The following is an 18,908-nucleotide window of genomic DNA, read 5'->3' as shown; positions in this document are numbered from 1 at the left end:
TGGGGGGGGAACAAGTGACATCCTGCATGGGGCATTATATGGGGGGGAGAGGTGACATCCTGCATGGGGCATTATATGGGGGGGAGAGGTGACATCCTGCATGGGGCATTATATGGGGGGGAGAGGTGACATCCTGCATGGGGCATTATATGGGGGGAGAGGTGACATCCTGCATGGGGCATTATATGGAGGGGAGTGGTGACATCCTGCATAAGGCATTATATGGGGGGGGAGAGGTGACATCCTGCATGGGGCATTATATGGGGGGGAGAGGTGACATCCTGCATGGGGCATTACATGAGGGGGAGAGGTGACATCCTGCATGGGGCATTATATGGGGAGGGGGAGAGGTGACATCCTGCATGGGGCATTATATGGGGGGAGAGGAGACATCCTGCGTGGGGTATTATATGGGGGGGAGAGGTGATATCCTGCATGGGGCATTATATGGGGGAGAGAGGTGACATCCTGCATGGGGAATTATATGGGGGGAGAGGTGACAGCCTGCTTGGGGCATTATAAGGGGGGGTGACATCCTGCATGGGGCGTTATGTGGGGGCTAGTATTCTGTATGGAGCATTATATGGGGGCCACTATCCTCTATGGAGCGTTATATGGGGGCCAGTATCCTGTATAGAGCGTTATATGGGGACCAGTATTCTTTATGCAGCAATATATGGGGCCCATAATACTGTATGGAGGACTATACTGTCCGGTCTGCACTGTGAGTTGAGAGAACTCGCCGGTTTCTGAGCTATTGTAGAATTTACAATAGATCTTGCTCATGTAATGTAAGAAGTGAAATCTTCGGCACTGTAAAATATATATATATATATATATATATATATATATATATATATATATATATATATATATATATATATATATATATATATATATATATATATATATACATATACACAGTGCCTACAAGTAGTATTCAACCCCCTGCAGATTTAGCTGGTTGACACATGCGGAATTAACTTGGCATTGTGACATTTGTACTGTAGATCAGCCTGGAAGTGGGAAATGCACTGCAGCAAATTTTTTTTTTTTTTTTTTAAAAAAACGTTAAAAGTTAATTCAGAGTGTCATTTATTATTCAACCCCTCAAACCACAAGAATTCTGTTTGGTCCCCCAAAAGTATTAAGAAGTAGTTCAGGCACCAAGAATAATGAGCTTCACATGTGTGGATTAAAGATCTCTTTTGCCAGCCTTTTCTGACTATTTAAGACCCTCCCCAAACTTGTGAATAGCACTCAGACATGGTCAACATGGGAAAGACAAAGGAGCATTCCAAGGCCATCAGAGACAAGATCGTGGAGGGTCACAAGGCTGGCAAGGGGTACAAAACCCTTTCCAAGGAGTTGGGCCTACCTGTCTCCACTGTTGGGAGCATCATCCGTAAGTGGAAGGCTTATGGAACTACTGTTAGCCTTCCACGGCCAGGACAGCCTTTGAAAGTGTCCTCCCGTGCCGAGGCCAGGCTTGTCCGAAGAGTCAAGGCTAACCCAAGGACAACAAGGAAGGAGCTCCGGGAAGATCTCATGGCAGTGGGGACATTGGTTTCAGTCAATACCATAAGTAACGTACTCCACCGCAATGGTCTCCGTTCCAGACGAGCCTGTATGGTACCTTTACTTTCAAAGCGTCATGTCAAGGCTCGTCTACAGTTTGCACATGATCACTTGGAGGAGTCTGAGACAGACTGGTTCAAGGTTCTATGGTCTGATGAGACCAAGATCGAGATCTTTGGTGCCAACCACACACGTGACGTTTGGAGACTGGATGGCACTGCATACGACCCCAAGAATACCATCCCTACAGTCAAGCATGGTGGTGGCAGCATCATGCTGTGGGGCTGTTTCTCTGCCAAGGGGCCTGGCCATCTGGTCCGCATCCATGGGAAGATGGATAGCATGGCCTACCTGGAGATTTTGGCCAAGAACCTCCGCTCCTCCATCAAGGATCTTAAGATGGGTCGTAATTTCATCTTCCAACAAGACAACGACCCAAAGCACACAGCCAAGAAAACCAAGGCCTGGTTCAAGAGGGAAAAAGTCAAGGTGTTGGAGTGGCCTAGTCAGTCTCCTGACCTTAACCCAATTAAAAACTTGTGGAAGGAGCTCAAGAATAAAGTCCACATGAGACACCCAAAGAACCTAGATAACTTGGAGAAGATCTGCATGGAGAAGTGGGCCAAGATAACTCCACAGACCTGTGCCGGCCTGATCAGGTCTTATAAAAGACGATTATTAGCTGTAATTGCAAACAAGGGTTATTCCACAAAATATTAAACATAGGGGTTGTATAATAATTGACCCACACTTTTATGTTTAAAATTTAATAAAATTCAATTGAGCAACATAACTTTTTGGTTTGTAAGATTTATGCTTCTGTTCATAAAACCTACTCTCGTTTGCAGTTTGAAGGCTCTAACTTATTTGCATCTTATCAAACCAGCTAAATCTGCAGGGGGTTGAATACTACTTGTAGGCAGTGTGTGTATATATGTGTATATATATATATATATATATATATATATATATATATATATATATATATATATATATATATATATTATAATATAATATAATATAATATTTCTCTGTGGTATCTATGCATCATGAATCATGGTATGTGTTAAAGGAGCCCACTGAGACTCTTTCGCCCAGGGCCCACAAAAACCTGGAGCCGGCCCTGATCGCAATCAGTGGAAAATCAGCAAAGATGCAGCACTGGACCTTGGGAGTGGGAGTACCGGCTGTTTGTCATTTTGTGCAGAATGATAAACATTGAAAGCCCCATTATTATTGATGACCCATTTACTTGAATAAGAGAAAGATGCACTACCATTCATGGCCACTGCACAATGGTACAGAGCTTTGTCAGTACCGATGCACCGCAGGCACTTTAGTCAATCGACCATGGGGGGTCCTAGGAGTCAGCTCCCATCAGATCTTATTATATTAAAGTCCACACTGGAACTAGCCTTTATATAATCTTTGAAATAGTTTCATCTTGCTGATTATGCCTCTAACTTTCTCTTGTCCATTTTGGATTATTTTCCCTGTTGTTGCAGAGAATGACTTCTATACACAATACCTGATTGGGTTCCATTTTTCATGGTCTGTTTGCAGACACACAAATTTATATTCTATATGTATGAGTATTTATATTGCTCCAATTCAATGCCTAGTGGGTGGTTTATAAAACGTTTGATTGTGTTATGTGTTGATGAAAATCAAATAAATATCATTTTTGAAAAATAATTCAATGGGGTCTGTCCCCTATCACAGTGTCATGATTTCCCCCAATAAATGGAAGATATAAAGCTAGTGTGTACATGGCTCAAGAAAAACATCTGCATGTATGTGGCAAATATTCTTTAAACATACAGTTAAAACGTTTATTCTTCTAGACCTTCTCTATCTTGTAGCAGACGCCAGTCAGATTAAATTTTAGCCTTGAAAACCGCTTTCTGCACCCTGTAAAGTGATGGCTGTTAAATAACTACAGCTAATACGTCAATACAGCACCAAATGGCACAAAACAAGGCGACTGCAAAACTTGTGTTCAAAATGTATTTATACCACAGCACAGAAAGCATTTAAAATCATATGAAATACAAATTATCAATTGGGTAGTGCACAGTAAGTGCAAGAATCTCCCTCCCAATTACCATTATTGCATCCCCCATTAAACAATATAATGGGGGACTTCATTATTATCAAAGGCAGACCAATGTGACCAAATATTCAGTGCGAGAGTATAAAGTGCTAAATGGGAAAGAAATAAACTCTTTTCTTAGTATATATGGTCATATTGGTCTAGCTTTGACTTTTATTTGTGCAGTCTCTAATGATATTGATTAGGGGATTTGCGACTAGGAAGGGAGAGTGAGGCGGGTGTACTAAATCATTAAAGGGAATAGATTTGCCAATGAGGGTATAAATTTGATGCCTTTGTCACTCCACTCTATTCGCTGCCCAGCGCTGCCTCTTTTTACTTGACAGACCGCCTCTATGCTGTGTGACTTCAGGCAAAGAAGTCATTAGGCAAAGAAGTCATTAGTCAAGCAGGAGGAGGCAGGGCTGGGCAGGGAATAGAGCTGGAGTGACAAAGGCTTCGATTTTCACCCTTATTTGCATATTCAAACAATGATTTCTCCTCTTTCTCTTTGAAAGACAAGTCAAGCAATTTCCTTTGTTAATGAGAAATCACTGCTTGAATTGATATGCAAATGAGGCTGTAGATCTGACGCCTCTGTCACACCAGCTCTATTCCCTGCCCAGCACCACCACCTCTTACTTCACTGGCAGCATTTATGTAATGTGACTTCAGGCAAAAGAGCTGTCAGTGAAGCAGGAGGCAGCGCTGGGTGGGGAATAGAGCTGGAGTGACAGAGGCTTCAGATTTAGAGCCTTATTTGCTTATCAATTCAAACACTGTAATAGAGGAATGGACTGGTCATGTAACTGTATTGCTGGATTTGTCTTTTAAAGAGATAAATGGTCACATAATTAGTTTGGGAAGTGAAATCCTGCTGTTGACTGATTTAATGACTTTGCAAGTCCTTTGTTGAGATCACACCATCACATTTAAAGTATCATAAAATGTCAGAAATAATAAGATCCTTGACGCTTTAGAAAAAGACAAGAAAAACAATGAAGTAAAGGACGGGGAAGAATGGGAGGGGGTATACACAAGGCCGGGAACAACTCAACAACCAGCCAGTAAAATTAGCTCAGAAGTACAGACAAGTACTCATCAGAATGTTTAACCAAAAGCCAACTCTGCCAGTGTGAAAAAAGCAACAGAACAGGTTTTAGTCCATCATCCCTGGTATGTGAACAGTAGCTTTTCTGTTAACTCTACCGTTAAAGGGGTATTCCCATCTCCAAGATCCTATCCTAATATGTAGTAGGTATAACATTAATATTAGGAAATGTCTCCAATTAGAAATGTAATATAGTTCTGCTGATTTGCTGTCGCTTACCACATGTGCAGGGCATTGCAGTAGCTTAGGTATCCAGGAGAACTATACTACATTTCTAATTGGAGGTATTTGCTATTATTGTTATTATTACACCTACTACATATTGGGATAGGATCATGGAGATGGGAATACCCCTTTAAGGCAAATCATGTGAACACAACAATGAGATAGGAGATAGATCAAAGTCTTTTGGAGAGGATATTGCATAAATAATTATCTTTTGTCTACTTTCACATTCATGTATTAGAGCTTGGAGTCTATTCTGAGTTTATCATCCCCATCATGTTCATGCATATTCATTTAGCTTTAACAAATACAGGAGCTGGAAGAGCAGAGAGATTTAGAGATTACATGTTCTTTACACTGCTGTCTGCAGGTAAGTAAGGAAGTAGGGCGTAATTACTTTGCACACTGCATGGAAAAGTATATAGAGAGTAAAATTAATCTACTCCTGTAAGATAAGTATATATGTAGTTGGAGAAGGAAAGAGAAATCCTTTGTTGAGTTAAAGAGAATGTATTAAACAATTCTGTATAATTTAAATCCGTTTTTAATTTATCTACTTTTCTTTTTAATTTTGATAGTGGTATTTTTCACATTTTGTATAATCAGACTGCACTGCAAGAGAGAATTTTGATCATATCATTCTGTATGCATATTCACCCTTTATCAAGGTATACAGAATTATTGACTTTTCACAGTCCATTAAATTACCACTCCAGCATTTTATTTTCAGCGCTGGAGTGGTGCTTCTCATCTAAGGTCCCTGCCCGTAGTCTGATACTTACCTGCCGGCTTCTTCACCATTTATCAGCACCTCTCCGGTGCAATATTGTGACCGCAACTGCTGACTGGTCAGAAGTTCAAGTTCATCAGTTTGTGACATGTGGGATAGGGCACAACACTTCTTATTCCTTACTTCCTTAGTGCAACCCCTTTCAGCCCTACCACTCGTTCCTCCTGGACTATCCCTATGCCCACTGGCTCCATCAGCGCCAGGGATTTCCTTTCCAGGTCTGCAGTGCACCCGGGATCCTCTACCTTCCCTTCACACTGTTCCGCATCCATCTTCCCCTGTGCGCCAAAGAACACGATGCGCCATTCAGCCCCTATGCCGGACCTTGAGCTCCTGACGTTACCGGAATGTTCGCCTGGCATTTTAGTACGGCCTCCCACTGCCTTGAACGATGGGCACATGCTGGCCCTAGCAGCCCACTGCACTTGAACTTGTGACTGTACTTCCCTATCTCAATGTATATCAGGAAGTCTCTGTTTTTTACTAGCACTAGTCCCCTCCCACTGTGGGCTAACCCCAAACATTAACTGTATCTTACCTTATCTTCTGTCCTATCCTTAAACTGCATGCTATCACATGTCCTATACTGCTGCCATGTACTACGCACATTATACTTCACATTACTATGTTAACAGTACTTATACTACCCCATATCACAGCCTATTTTTAATATACACTAAAACCACAGTTCATAGTTCACATTTCACACTAAAGGCGCAGAAACGCATGACACTATTTACATTACACAATATTGACGCGATTGGTGTCTTCAGGGGTAGGAACACAGCAGCACAGTCCACCACTCTTGCAGTAAGGGGGTCACGACCACCTCCAAAGCAGGTGGAATTGTGCATTATGATGAGCTATTGGACTGCAAAGGACCCTTAGGGTCCGTGCCCACTATGCGTTTTTCAAGCGTTTATGCTGCAGAATTTTTGCAGCGTAAACGCTTGGGAAACGCTTCGTAATCCTTCCCCTATGGTCCCCAATGAAATTCCGCACTTTCAATGCCCATGCTGCGGATTTTTCCACAGCGTTTTTGATTCACTCAAAAATCCGCAGCATGTCCATTATTTGTGCGTTTACGCATGCGGAATTGCCATTTACAATGCATTAGAAAATGCATGGCAATTCCGCATGTGCAAAACGCTTGTAAAACGCGCGAAAAACGCGTGTCAAAATCCGCACGCGTTTTTCTGGGCAAGGAGATGCAGACATTTTCTGCTTCATTTCTGCATCGTGGGCACATAGCCTTATACTGTTATTGAACAGGGGCCACCTTCTGTCCGCACCTGCATTATCTCCCTTTCATTGCAGCTGCCATAAAGCAAACACACAGTGCTTCAGGAAATATGAGCGTTGCATGTTGTAATACAGCTACCATATTTATATAACACCATTTCCGACAGACAAATTAATTTTTAGTTCATTCTGATGAAGAACTGGTATAATGAAGCCTCTAATTACAGCTATTATTTCAAAGTCATCTGAAAAAGGAAGAAATTACAGAGGAGATCTGCAGAAATCAGGGGATGGGAAAGCAAACCTTGGTGTGCACGTTGATTTCATGTTCTATGTCTGCATGAGCCGCGGAGGTAAAATGATATATCTGTGCACAGTCTGTTGGGAGAAGTGCAGCTGTCACTCGCATATGCTATTTAGCCATTACCCTGGAGAAAACTTCAGCTCGGCTGGCAGTAATATTGCTAGGAATCACTAAATGGCATACGATAAGCAGAGGTGCCCTTTAACACGAGACAATTACAATGTTAAAATTTTGGTTCAGGCAAATCCTACTAATGATGCATTGTTTTATTTTGACAGTGCATTGAGAATATAAGATGCAATGGTTTGATGAGCAACGTGTATGAGGAGAACTCCAAGGTTACAGTGCCACACATGATCCGGTAAGAAGGCGTCTAGTCCATAAGCATTTACTCAGGAGTGAAACAAACATAATGTGTTGAGTCAAATATATAAATGGCCTTACTGTCTTTTTGACATGTAGTAAGAAAGGTATGTACAAAGTGGTGGTGCAGCTCTAGAGAAGTCCTGCAGACGTGCCCATATAGAAGCACTATCATTTCTGCTGTATAAATTATTATTATTTTCTGTTTAAATTTCCTATGGTTTTCCAAATCTCTGCCTTTAAATGTGTCCTTCTCATGTGCGCAGGTCGTTACAAAGATGGAAAACTGTTGAAAATTGTTATTCAAACCCAGTGATTTTGGAGGGACTAACTTTCTATCTTGTATATATTGGGGTCTCCCAATCCGCAACTAAGGGCAGGTGCACATGACCATTTATTTTGGACAAGTGCTCTCTGTGGTTTTCACGGACACGGATAGCACTCGTACTCATGTTTTTCCATGGGGCTGTGCACATGTCCAAAGATGAGTGACCTGTCCAATTTTGATCCAAGAGTCAGGTCAAAATCGGCAGTGCAAGTCTGAGTCCATGGAAAACATTGGGCCACACTCAGAAGATGACATCAGAGTGTGGTCCAATTTTCACCGACTGTCTTAATGGAGAAGATGGAGAAACTTTTTTTTTTTTCACTCCACCTCTGAAAAAAAGTGATCAGAATGTGATGAGCATAACTGGACTGTTTTTCTTGGATGGAGAGAAAAACTGTTGTGTGCACCTGCCCTAAGAACAGAGATGTTGGAGAGAAGAAGTTTGGGCAGTTTAAGTTAAACATGCCTTTTTTTACAACGGGCCCAAGAACTAACAGGTATTTGCTAACTATCTGCCTATTCTGCCAGACGCCCATCTCTGCCAGCCTAGAGCAATCACAGAACGCAATTCGGAGGCTGCCGCTGACAACACATTGACAGCAGCGGCTGCTCTTCCATTCTGCTGTGTAGCTGGGGCGTTACTGCCGACGTCAAGCTGATTGACAGCCGGCTCCCTGCTTCCCAGCTGCGGGAAGAGGAAGAGCTGCTCTGTTAACATGGAGCACCTGAATCTCCAGGAGGAGCGGTCTGTGACTACTCTGAGCCAGCGTCAGGTAGAACAGGTAAGTAGTTGTCTCTGTTAACATCTACTTGCCTGTTAGTTTTTAGGCCCATAGTAAAAAAAAAAAAAAAGTCCTGGTCGACCCTCATACCTGGAGTGCAATAGCAATGGATTTTGCACTTGTCATCTATGGATTTATTTTTTTCATTATGTAAGCTTGGTTATCATTTGTAGAAGGTGTTCACGATCAGAGACAATTTTACATATAAAAGTTGTTTTTAAACTATAGCTTCTTCATACCTGGGTTATAAGGTGACTTTGTTCATGTGATATTTCTCAATAACTTTAAAGGGGTTGACCAGAGCTGAAAGGTTGATTATCTATATTAGGATACCCAGCACCATCACCAAATAGCTGTTATCAGCTACTTTGGCAACCTGAAGTTTATTTATGGAGCCGCAAGAGCCCAGCTCCATACACTGTGTAGTGGCTGTTCCCAGGATAATGCAGCTTAGCGTCCATTCACTTCAATAGGGGCTGAGCTGCCATACCAAAGAACGGCCCTAGACAGTGCATGGAGCCCGACTGTTCTGGCTCCGTACGGTTTTCATCCGGCCACTGATAGTTTATAACAGCTGATCGGTGGGGGTGACCAATAGCAGCCCCCCACTGATCTGACCTCGATGACCTCTCGATCAATGTTTCAATTCTGAACAACCACTTTAAGGAATATTGTGTCCTGTAGGTGGGGTGACGGTCAAAAGTTACATATGGTTTTTAGAAAATTTTGTCTAAACGCCAACTAAATAGCCTCATAGTATTGCATTGTGATACAATCGTAATCGAACATCTCTGCAAACAGTAGTTGAGGAAGCAATAACATTTCAGTAATAATATTGGGTATCGGTGATTCAGTAAAAAATAAAGGGGTATTAAAGGATGACATGGGACCATTGGGAACTGTGGTCAAATTCAACCCATCATGAACAGTATGAGAAGTACTTGGACTTCTATACTTGTGCCCTGGATCTCCTGCTTTTTGCTTCTGACCCGTGACAGCGATTGGGGACCTTCAGCCCCACGACTGTTGTCAATACAACAGGTAGAAATAAGAAGATCAGAGAGCTTTTCTCTGCTGCCTGTGATCTGACCACCCGGAATTGTGACATTACCCCAATGTTATATTCACATTTAAGGTCCGATGCCAGACTTCATAGAGACGATATCGATATATGCTTCAGCAAAACTCTGAACTCCTGCAAGGTCCCTCAGATCCGCTATGCCAGTGTGGAGCGTCTCCTGGAGAGATTGACTGACTTGCGCTTCCTCAGCATTGATTTTCTCAACACTTTCCTGCATACCTACAGGATATTCACCACCGCTTTTGTAGTGCTGGAAAAGCTAGCTGATATTTACAAGCGACCTTTCACGTCAATACCAGTCAGGTAACTCCGACAGCCGCCTCTCAAATTAGTTTGTTATTTTATATTCAAAGTATAATTCCCTCAATTTTCGCACGTATGATGTTAGGAAAAAAGTGCAGTGATTACGGCTTACGTGCACTCCAGACCCTTAATCTAATGTCATACCGGCTTACATGAATAATTACCGCAATACAATTGCTGCTATAAGATTACCTATTTCATCTAATGCTCACTTGATGTATTATATAATACTTTTTTTAATTTTCAAAGAATCAATGGACCTTAAACCTGCAGCGTCAAGATTATAATCTTTTTCTGTATGACTGTATCCAAAATGGAATTAGGTGGTTGAGATCCATTAATAACCTTTCTTCTTTATGTTATGTAGCCTATTTATAGTTTTAGATAAAAACATTGGAGAAAAGATCAAAGTCCTTCTACCGATCAATGAGCTCTGAAAGTGTTCCTTTCCTTTCCTAGATCTTTAGAGTTGTTTTTCGCATCTAGCCAAAGCTTTGATGGAAAATCGCCACATCTCTGCCGCAAGTTTTCTTCTCCACCTCCATTGTCCCTTTCTAGAACGTCGTCCCCTGTCAGGGCAAGAAAACTGTCCCTAAACTCGCCCTTAAATTCACGAATTGGGGCTTTAGACTTATCCACATCCTCCAGCGCAAGCAGCCCAAATTCCGTATTCAGCCCTGCAACCTCTCCGCCACCCAGCACTAGCAAAGTACCTCTGGACCTCAGTAAAGGACTCTCCTCTCCAGAGCAAAGCCCAGGATGCCTTGATGAGAATTCAGAGAACCCACGCATTGATTTATGTAACAAGTTACGGAGAAGCATTCACAGAGGTAACAAAAAGTTCTTCCACGTAAATGTGCAAAAGTCATTGACAATGTAAGATTATCTGTGCAGTTTTCAGTATAGTGTAATTGGGTCCCTATAAATTTAATATACGGTATATTTAATTTTTTTGCCCATTGTAACCAAATATTCTTTATTTTTTACTATTTAAATTGTCATTCAAGTACACCTACTGATGTATTTATTTTTTGGGGTTCTGGATCATCTGCTGTGTGAGTGGTTTGGAGCACACGCTTTGATAAATTATTGATATTCTGTCTTTTTTTTCTTTTAAGTACAGACCTTTATTACCCTGTTAAGGTGCTTTCACATTGCGTTTAGTTATATGCTTGGTAGCAGGGCTGTGGCGTTGGAGTCATGGAGTCAGAGCCCATTTTGGTTGAGTCAGAATCGGAGTCTGTATAAAATGGACCGTCTCCAACTAGTAAAATATATAATAAATTGGGTACAGTATTTCAATACAGTTTGTGGGGAATATTTTTCATAAGAATTTGGGAAAGTTATGATATGTCCTATAAATGTCTGTCCTATTCCTGATCTAAGGGTCTAGACTTTTAGATGAGATGAATCTGTGCTACAGTAAATTTATCATTTAAACATGAGCCATGTATGAGGGAGTTGGAGTTGGTGTCTTGGAAATGGAGGAGTCGGAGGTTTGGCTTAGCGACTCCACAGCCCTGCTTGGTGGGTGCTTATGTTCGAATCTCCCCCTGCAAAACGGAATGTGGGCAAATGCGCCGACAGGGCCATAGACTATAATGGTGCCAGCAGAGCAAACATGAGCTCTGCCATCCATCATTATCGGTCGTGTACGCCTACTTGAGGCGGACAACCAGATGTAGTAGACTGCTTCTGGGTGTCCTTCTCTAGTAGGTGTATACGCCTGAAAATGATGCACTGCAGAGCGCTTGTTTGCTCTGCCGACACCATTATAGTCTATGACCCTGTCGGCGCATGCGTCTCCATCCTGTTTTGCAGGCAGGTGCAATGTGAAAACACCCTTAAAGGCAATCTGTCATACTCCCCCCTAAACTGATACTAATTCTGTTCTATTGAAGAAATGAGAATAAAAAACTATTCTTTATTCTTTCAAACTGAAATAGGGAAATTATCCCTTGTCTTAATTATACAACTGATATGATATGTATGTATGGATATTATTTCAGCTGCTGTCTTAGAATCTGCATCAATAGACAGGACCATCGCTGAGAGTAACGCTGCCCCAGACACAGCTGAGAATTCTCCATGTCGATCTCCATCCACTCCACGGCATCTCCGGTACCGTCCAGCAGGAGGTAATAGCAACTTGCCTGGGAAGTTCGATAAATACCTTGACTTTTATGCTTTGTTCACACAGCTCTGCCTGGACACACAGACCTCACATTCAGCAGGTGTTACTGGGAGAGTCATAAGAAACGTCTGTAAAAGGGTTCAGTAGCCTTCAAGTCTTTAACGTTGCGCCTTACTGAGATAACGAAACCTGCCACTATTTGGTTACAAAAATTGTCATATGGTACGTAGGGCTGATAAGGGGACTGATTACACCGTACAGATTTGGCCTTATACAGATGAGATTTACACTTATTTTATGTAAAAATTAAAATCCATACAGCTTCCAAGAGAAAGTTTTTTTTCTCTCCTTTCATGCAATTAGAGATAGATTTAATCTTATTGTGATTTTTGAATGTAGTGAAGCTAAAAGAAAAGACTCCAGGGATCTTTATGATGCTATCTGGGAACCTTGGATCATGTATACCAGTCAGTTCTCACTACAAGGAACCCTCCAATTATTTCCGTAGCATTACTCCTCTCCACAATGCCAAATTAACTATTTGATCTCTCCTCCCAAGTCCTCATAGGCTGTGTGCCCACGATGCGTTTTTGGTGCGTATTTTGGTGTGTATTTGCAGCGCGTAAACGCTCCAGAAACGCATTACATACCTTATCCCATGACTTCCTATGACATTCTGCAAGTTCTGTGCACATGGTCCGTATTTTTTCTGCACAGATTTTACTCGCAGAAAAAATACGGACATGACCAATTCTTGTGCGTTTCTGCATGCATATTTGCCTATACAGTGCATTGGAAAAACGCATGGCAAATACGCATGCAAATATGCGTCAAAAACGCATGTAAAAAAAGCATGCGTTTTTCTGCCAAGGAGATGCAGAAATGGTCAGGAAAATTTCTGCTTCATTTCTGCATCGTGGGCACTAAGCCTTAGATCAGTGTTTCCCAAACTCCAATCCTCACGGCCCCCACAGGTCATGTTCTCAGGATTTCCTTAGTATTGCACAGGTGATAGAAGAATCATCAAGGCATCAGGAATCCTCTCACATGTTCATCACTATGGAAATCCTGAAAACATGACCTGTGGGGGCCGTGAGGACTGGAGTTTAGGAAACACTGTCTTAGATGCTCTTCAGCACTACAACGCTCTATAGAGTTACCAATTACTCCTCCTTGTTTCCCCTCTCTCACTCTCCTAATGCCCAATCAATTCCTTTTCTTCTTCTGTTACTCTCTGAACTCTTTTTATGGTTACTCAAGACCCCCTCAGTGGGGATGGTTAAAATTGACTCAATGTGCTGTGTCGTTGAGACATTTTACTTGTCTTGAATGAATGTCAAAATTTACAAATTATAGGGCAGATAATGATCTACGCTCATTCTTTTTTTTTTTTTCTCCCCGATATTGATTTCCTCTTGAACCTTGTACGCAGAAGCCCCATTTCGGCGTACAGGTTCCTGGTGCTCTAGGAGGTTCCAATGTTCCTTCAGTCTTCTACAAAGAAAAGAGAAAGGCGGAAGAAAAAAATAAATCATTATTGCGCACATAGTTTAATGAGGGCCTTTGACTAGAAAATTGTCATTTCTGACAGCTGCCATGTGGTAAATCCTATGAAGCATTGAAATTTTTCATTGTAATTTGTGCATTTGATTGGACTCTGTCTCCACAGCGTTCAGCTGCCTTTGTGATCTGAAGAAGCGCTAATTGGATAGATTATTTTGATATATTTATAGATGCAGCGCTGGTGTGTATTCTGACGATCGGGTAAAGCGCAGGACAGATGTTGCCTTTCTCTGTCATTTCCATCAGCTTTTATTGCAGCTCTCATCAGGACTGTAATAGATTGGTGACGTCCTATGAACCATAGATCTTAAACCTGATTACATAGTGTCATTGTCATATGAACATTTCACGTATCCTGTTGTAAAAGTCATTTTTTTTTTTTAATAACTCTTTATTTCCAGACTAAAGACTTTTTCTCTGTGTTTTTAATTAACTATTGCCGTTTATGGTGGCAATATGACTACGTGCAATTTTTTTTTTCTTTTTTTTTGACTCAGGATATTGGTTTGCTAAAGAGAAACGGATAATGATTTCTAAATGAATCCATTCCTTATCTATATTATGTAACAAGATCTGCAAATGGGAGAGAAGTTTTATAATGCCATGGTAACGAAAACCCATCATGAAAAAATATATTTCTAGACAAAGGCTGTTTATGTTGTCATGGAGACTTCCGAAGACTGGATATTCAAGATATAGAGGAATCCGTTATTAGCAATGAACAATTATTGTCGTGGCCCAGCTAACTGCTCTTATCGCTGCAATGGTTTTGGTAACCAGTACAGTGTCTGATATTTAGGGATTCATGTGATTTTAGTCCTGATTTTCATGTGAATTCTATAAGGCGCCCATCACACTACTAATAATCTCGAACACCAGGGGTAGACATCATAGATCCCTGTGCCCGATTACTCGAAGGACCTCTTACCATTCAACACCACAACAATTTGCCCATGAAAGGTGAAGTTCAGGATATACAGACCATGAACCCCATGGCATTTAGCAAAACTGCTCACAGGTATTGGATAAATAATAATAATAATTTTTATTTATATAGCGCCAACATATTCCGCAGCACTTTACAAAAAATACTAAATAGGATATCGAACATCAATTTAGAGCCAGAAAAAAAATCCTTCCTATAAAATACATAAATTTTTATTGGTATACATTAAAAATACCCCATTAATTAAAATAGAAATGTAGTTACGGACAGTCAGTCCCTACACAATGAAGATAATAAACCATCAACCCTATAGGGATAATACCCAAAACATGTGCATATTAAAGTAGCAGGGAAAACAAAAGGTCCAAAGTAAAGGAATTATACTACTCTGTGTTTTATTACCTTATCTTGTATTATGTTGTTTTTTCCCTGCTACTTTAATATGCACCTGTTTTGGGTATTATCCCTATAGGGTTGATGGTTTATTATCCTCACTGTGTAGGGACTGACTGTCCATAACTACAATTATACATTTCTATTTTAATTAATGGGGTATTTTCAGTGTATACTATTAAAGATATATGTATTTTATAGGAAGGGTATTTTTTTCTGACATTCAAATTTAGCAAAACTACAGGAATTGTTCATAAGCTGCTATTCATGATCACCCATGCTGAGTGTGGAAAGACCATACCATGCTTAGCACATTCTACTTGTATGTTTAATTAGTGGGATTATTCCTAGTGATGCATTTTAAAGGTCAATTCCCATGTCCATATAGTGTCCATATTTTCTTATATGCATTATAGCTATAATTCCCGACCCAACCATAGCTTCATGATCCCAACTAAAATCATCCATTATATGGCTTTGAAAACATGGTCGTTCTATGCTTGTGCCCTAAGTATGAGGTCTGATCATAGCGATGTACCCTCCTTCCTATAAAACCCTTTTATGGAACTAAACAGGTTGCATGGAAAATTCTTGCCTTGGACTATAATTAAGTAAGGGAGTTAATTTACTAATATCAGTACATGTGCCCTTACTTGTTAGTAAATTACACCCCCTCTACTCCCTTAAATTCAATCTCTCCATTGCTTTAAGAGGACCTGTCACTTGCTCAAAATATTGTTTGAAATACCTTCGAAAAATCCCTGAGCTCTCCTGATTCTGCAACTTTTCTGTGTTGCATTACAGAGATATTCACAGTTATTGCTTTTGGATCGCAATATGTGACATCCCTGCTTGTATTTCAGCGTTTTTCATTGTTTTCAGGGCATGCACGTTCATCTGTCCTTCCCAGACACTGCCAGTCACAGTTTGACGGCATCTCAGACTGCTAGATCAGCTGCAGAGCTGTGATTCACAGCATCTAGGAGGAAGGGATTAAAGCGCAAGCACCAAGAGAAGTCTTTGAAGAAATTCTCTGTTGGACTTTAAAGGGACCCTGTCAGTAGGTTTTTCCGATATAAGGTAGGGCCAGTACTTGTAATCCCTCTGTTACAGCATTCTAGAATGCTGTATACAAGTCCCCAATGTGCTTTACATAACACAAAAAAGAGCTTTTATTATTCTCAACTACAGGGCGATCCGGTCCGATGGGTGTCGCTGGTCTTGATCCGTCGCCTCCTCTCTTCTTGTGATCACCGTCCTCCTTCTTGTGTGGATGACCCATCCTACGTCATCCACAGTGTCCCCCATCGCTCTCCTGCGCAGGTGTACTTCTCTCTTTCCTGCTGAGGGCAGATCAAAGTACTGCTGTGTACATGTTCCGGCGCGGTTTGGTCTTTCCCCGCACATGCGCATTACAGTAATGTGCTCTGCCCTCAGCAGGGCAGGGAGAAGTACATCTGTGCAGGAGCGCAATGGAGGACACTCTGTGGATGACATGGGACGCATCATCCATACGAAGGAAGAAGGAGGATAGCGATCGCAAGAAGAGTGGAGGCCCATCAGACTGGACCGCGGCGTAGGTGAGTATAATAAAAGCTATTTTCTGTGTCATGCAGGGCACATTGGGACATATAGAAAGCAATCTAAAATGCTGTAGATCAGGGCCTACAGGTACTAGCCATACTTTATATGGGGATAAACAAAACCTGGTGACTGGTTCCCTTTAAGCAGAGATTTCACATATTGCAACAAATGTGATTATCTCTGCAATGGAATGATGAAGCTTTAAATGGAAAAATAAGCAGAATCAGGAAAACTCAGTAATTTTTCCAAGGCATTTGACTCACTTTTTTTTGAACAAGTGACATGTTCTCTTTAACATAAAGATGAATACCCTAAAGGCTGTCTGTTACCAGGTTTATGATTCCTAATTTGAGGGCAGTAAAAAATAAAAAAGGACAAAGACCCAAATTCTAGCGCTGTGCCATTTACTGGCTCTTTGCTGTAATTTTGATAATATCACTTTTTTTATCTGCTGCAGCTCTGCTAGTCCTCTCAATAATGAGCTCTGTCTAATCCCATCCACACCATTGATTTACCGCTTTCTGTCTACACTACGCATAGATTATTATTATTATTTATTATTATATTTATTCCATGGCACTTTACATGTGAAAAGGGGTTTATATAATAAAAACAAGTACAATAATCTTGGACAATAGAAGTCGCTGACTGGTACAGGAGGAGAGAGGACCCTGCCCGCGAGGGCTCACAATATAGAAGGGATGGGTGAGGATACAGTAGGTGGGGACAAAGCTGGTCGTGCAGTGGTATTGTGGCGCGGTGGTTACTGTAGGTTGTACGCTTGTCGGAAGAGGTGGGTCTTCAGGTTCCTTTTGAAGGTTTCCACGGTGGGCGAGAGTCTGATTTGTTGGGGTAGAGAGTTCCAGAGTAGGGGGGATGCACGGGAGAAATCTTGTATGCGATTGTGGGAAGAAGAGATAAGAGGGAAGTAGAGAAGGAGATCTTATGAGGATCGGAGGTTTCGTGCAGGTAAGTATGTCAAAGATGTATGGAGGAGACAGGTTGTGGATGGCTTTGTATGCCATGGTTAGGGTTTTGAACTGGAGTCTCTGGGTAATGGGGAGCCAGTGAAGGGATTGACAGAGTGGAGAGACGGGAATAGCAGGGGGACTGGTGAATTAGTCGGGCAGCAGAGTTTAAGATAGATTGGAGGGGTGCGAGAGTGTTGAAAGGGAGGCCACAGAGCAGGAGGTTGCAGTAGTCGAAGCAGGAGATGATGATGGAATGTGCGGATCCGGGAAATATTTTTGAGTTGAAGTTGGCAGGAAGACTTGGATATGTGGTTTGAAGGAGAGATGAGAGTCCAGGGTTACCCCGAGGCAGCGAGCTTGCGGGACTGGGGAGAGTCGGGTGAAGATAAGATCCAGAATGTGGCCATCTTTGTGAGTGGCTGCGGAAGACCATTGAGTGAGGCCGAAAGAGGACGTGAGCGATAGAAGCTTAGAGACAACTGAGAGGGAAGTGTCAATGGGGATGTTGAAGTCGCCCATGATGCTAGTGGGGATGTCATCGGAAAGGAAATGAAACAGGCAGGTGGTGACTTGGTCGAAGAAGGTGGTGGCTGACCCTGGGGGGTGGTAAATGACAGCCGGTTGGAGGGGGAGTAGATACACACACAGTGCACCTCAAAAATGGGGAGAGTAACGGAGGGTAGCAGTGGAATTGGGGTGAAGGAGCAGTTATCTGACAGGAGAAAAACAACTCCTCGGCCATGCTTGCCAATGGGGCGGGGTGTGTGAGAAAGATAGAATCCACCGTACGAAAGTGCAGCTGGAGAGGCTGTGTCAGAGGGAGTGAGCCAGGTTTCGGTGATTCCTAAGAAGGGAAAGTTTGTTAGTAATGAAAGGTTAAAAGCTGTCAATCAGTGGTGGTGGTGGAGGGGGGGGTAAGGATAGATAGAGCTGAAGATTATCAAGAATGGTAAAATGTCATCAGTGAAAGGACTAGCAGAGCTGCAGCAGACAGTGTTTTAACAAAACTACAGCTATAATCCCAGTAAGTGACACAGTGCTCCTCCTGCTGCTCTCATCTAATACCTGGTGGCATCCTTTCTTTATGGAGGGTGGATTTTTAAAGCGGAAATGTACTT

At 41.8% G+C, this 18,908-nt stretch overlaps 1 protein-coding gene across 2 annotated transcripts in view; it reads left to right on the top strand.

The window, feature by feature from the left end:
* The window catches only part of RASGRF2 (Ras protein specific guanine nucleotide releasing factor 2), a 395,854-nt gene that overhangs the window by 328,649 nt on the left and 48,297 nt on the right, over window positions 1-18,908 (top strand). For both annotated transcript variants that reach the window (XM_073679232.1, XM_073679221.1), the window contains 4 exons: window positions 7,621-7,703; window positions 9,951-10,199; window positions 10,659-11,029; window positions 12,209-12,337. In XM_073679232.1, coding sequence (XP_073535333.1) covers window positions 7,621-7,703; window positions 9,951-10,199; window positions 10,659-11,029; window positions 12,209-12,337 — 832 coding nt within the window. The remainder of the gene's footprint in view (window positions 1-7,620; window positions 7,704-9,950; window positions 10,200-10,658; window positions 11,030-12,208; window positions 12,338-18,908) is intronic.

Source organism: Phyllobates terribilis, unplaced genomic scaffold, assembly GCF_046119375.1.
Source record: "Phyllobates terribilis strain yellow unplaced genomic scaffold, ASM4611937v1 Scaffold_1__5_contigs__length_1240528914, whole genome shotgun sequence".
In the NCBI taxonomy this organism is placed as follows: domain Eukaryota; kingdom Metazoa; phylum Chordata; class Amphibia; order Anura; family Dendrobatidae; genus Phyllobates; species Phyllobates terribilis.
The sequence above is the reverse complement of the archived record's forward strand: the minus strand, read 5'-3'. Positions and strand labels throughout refer to the sequence as shown.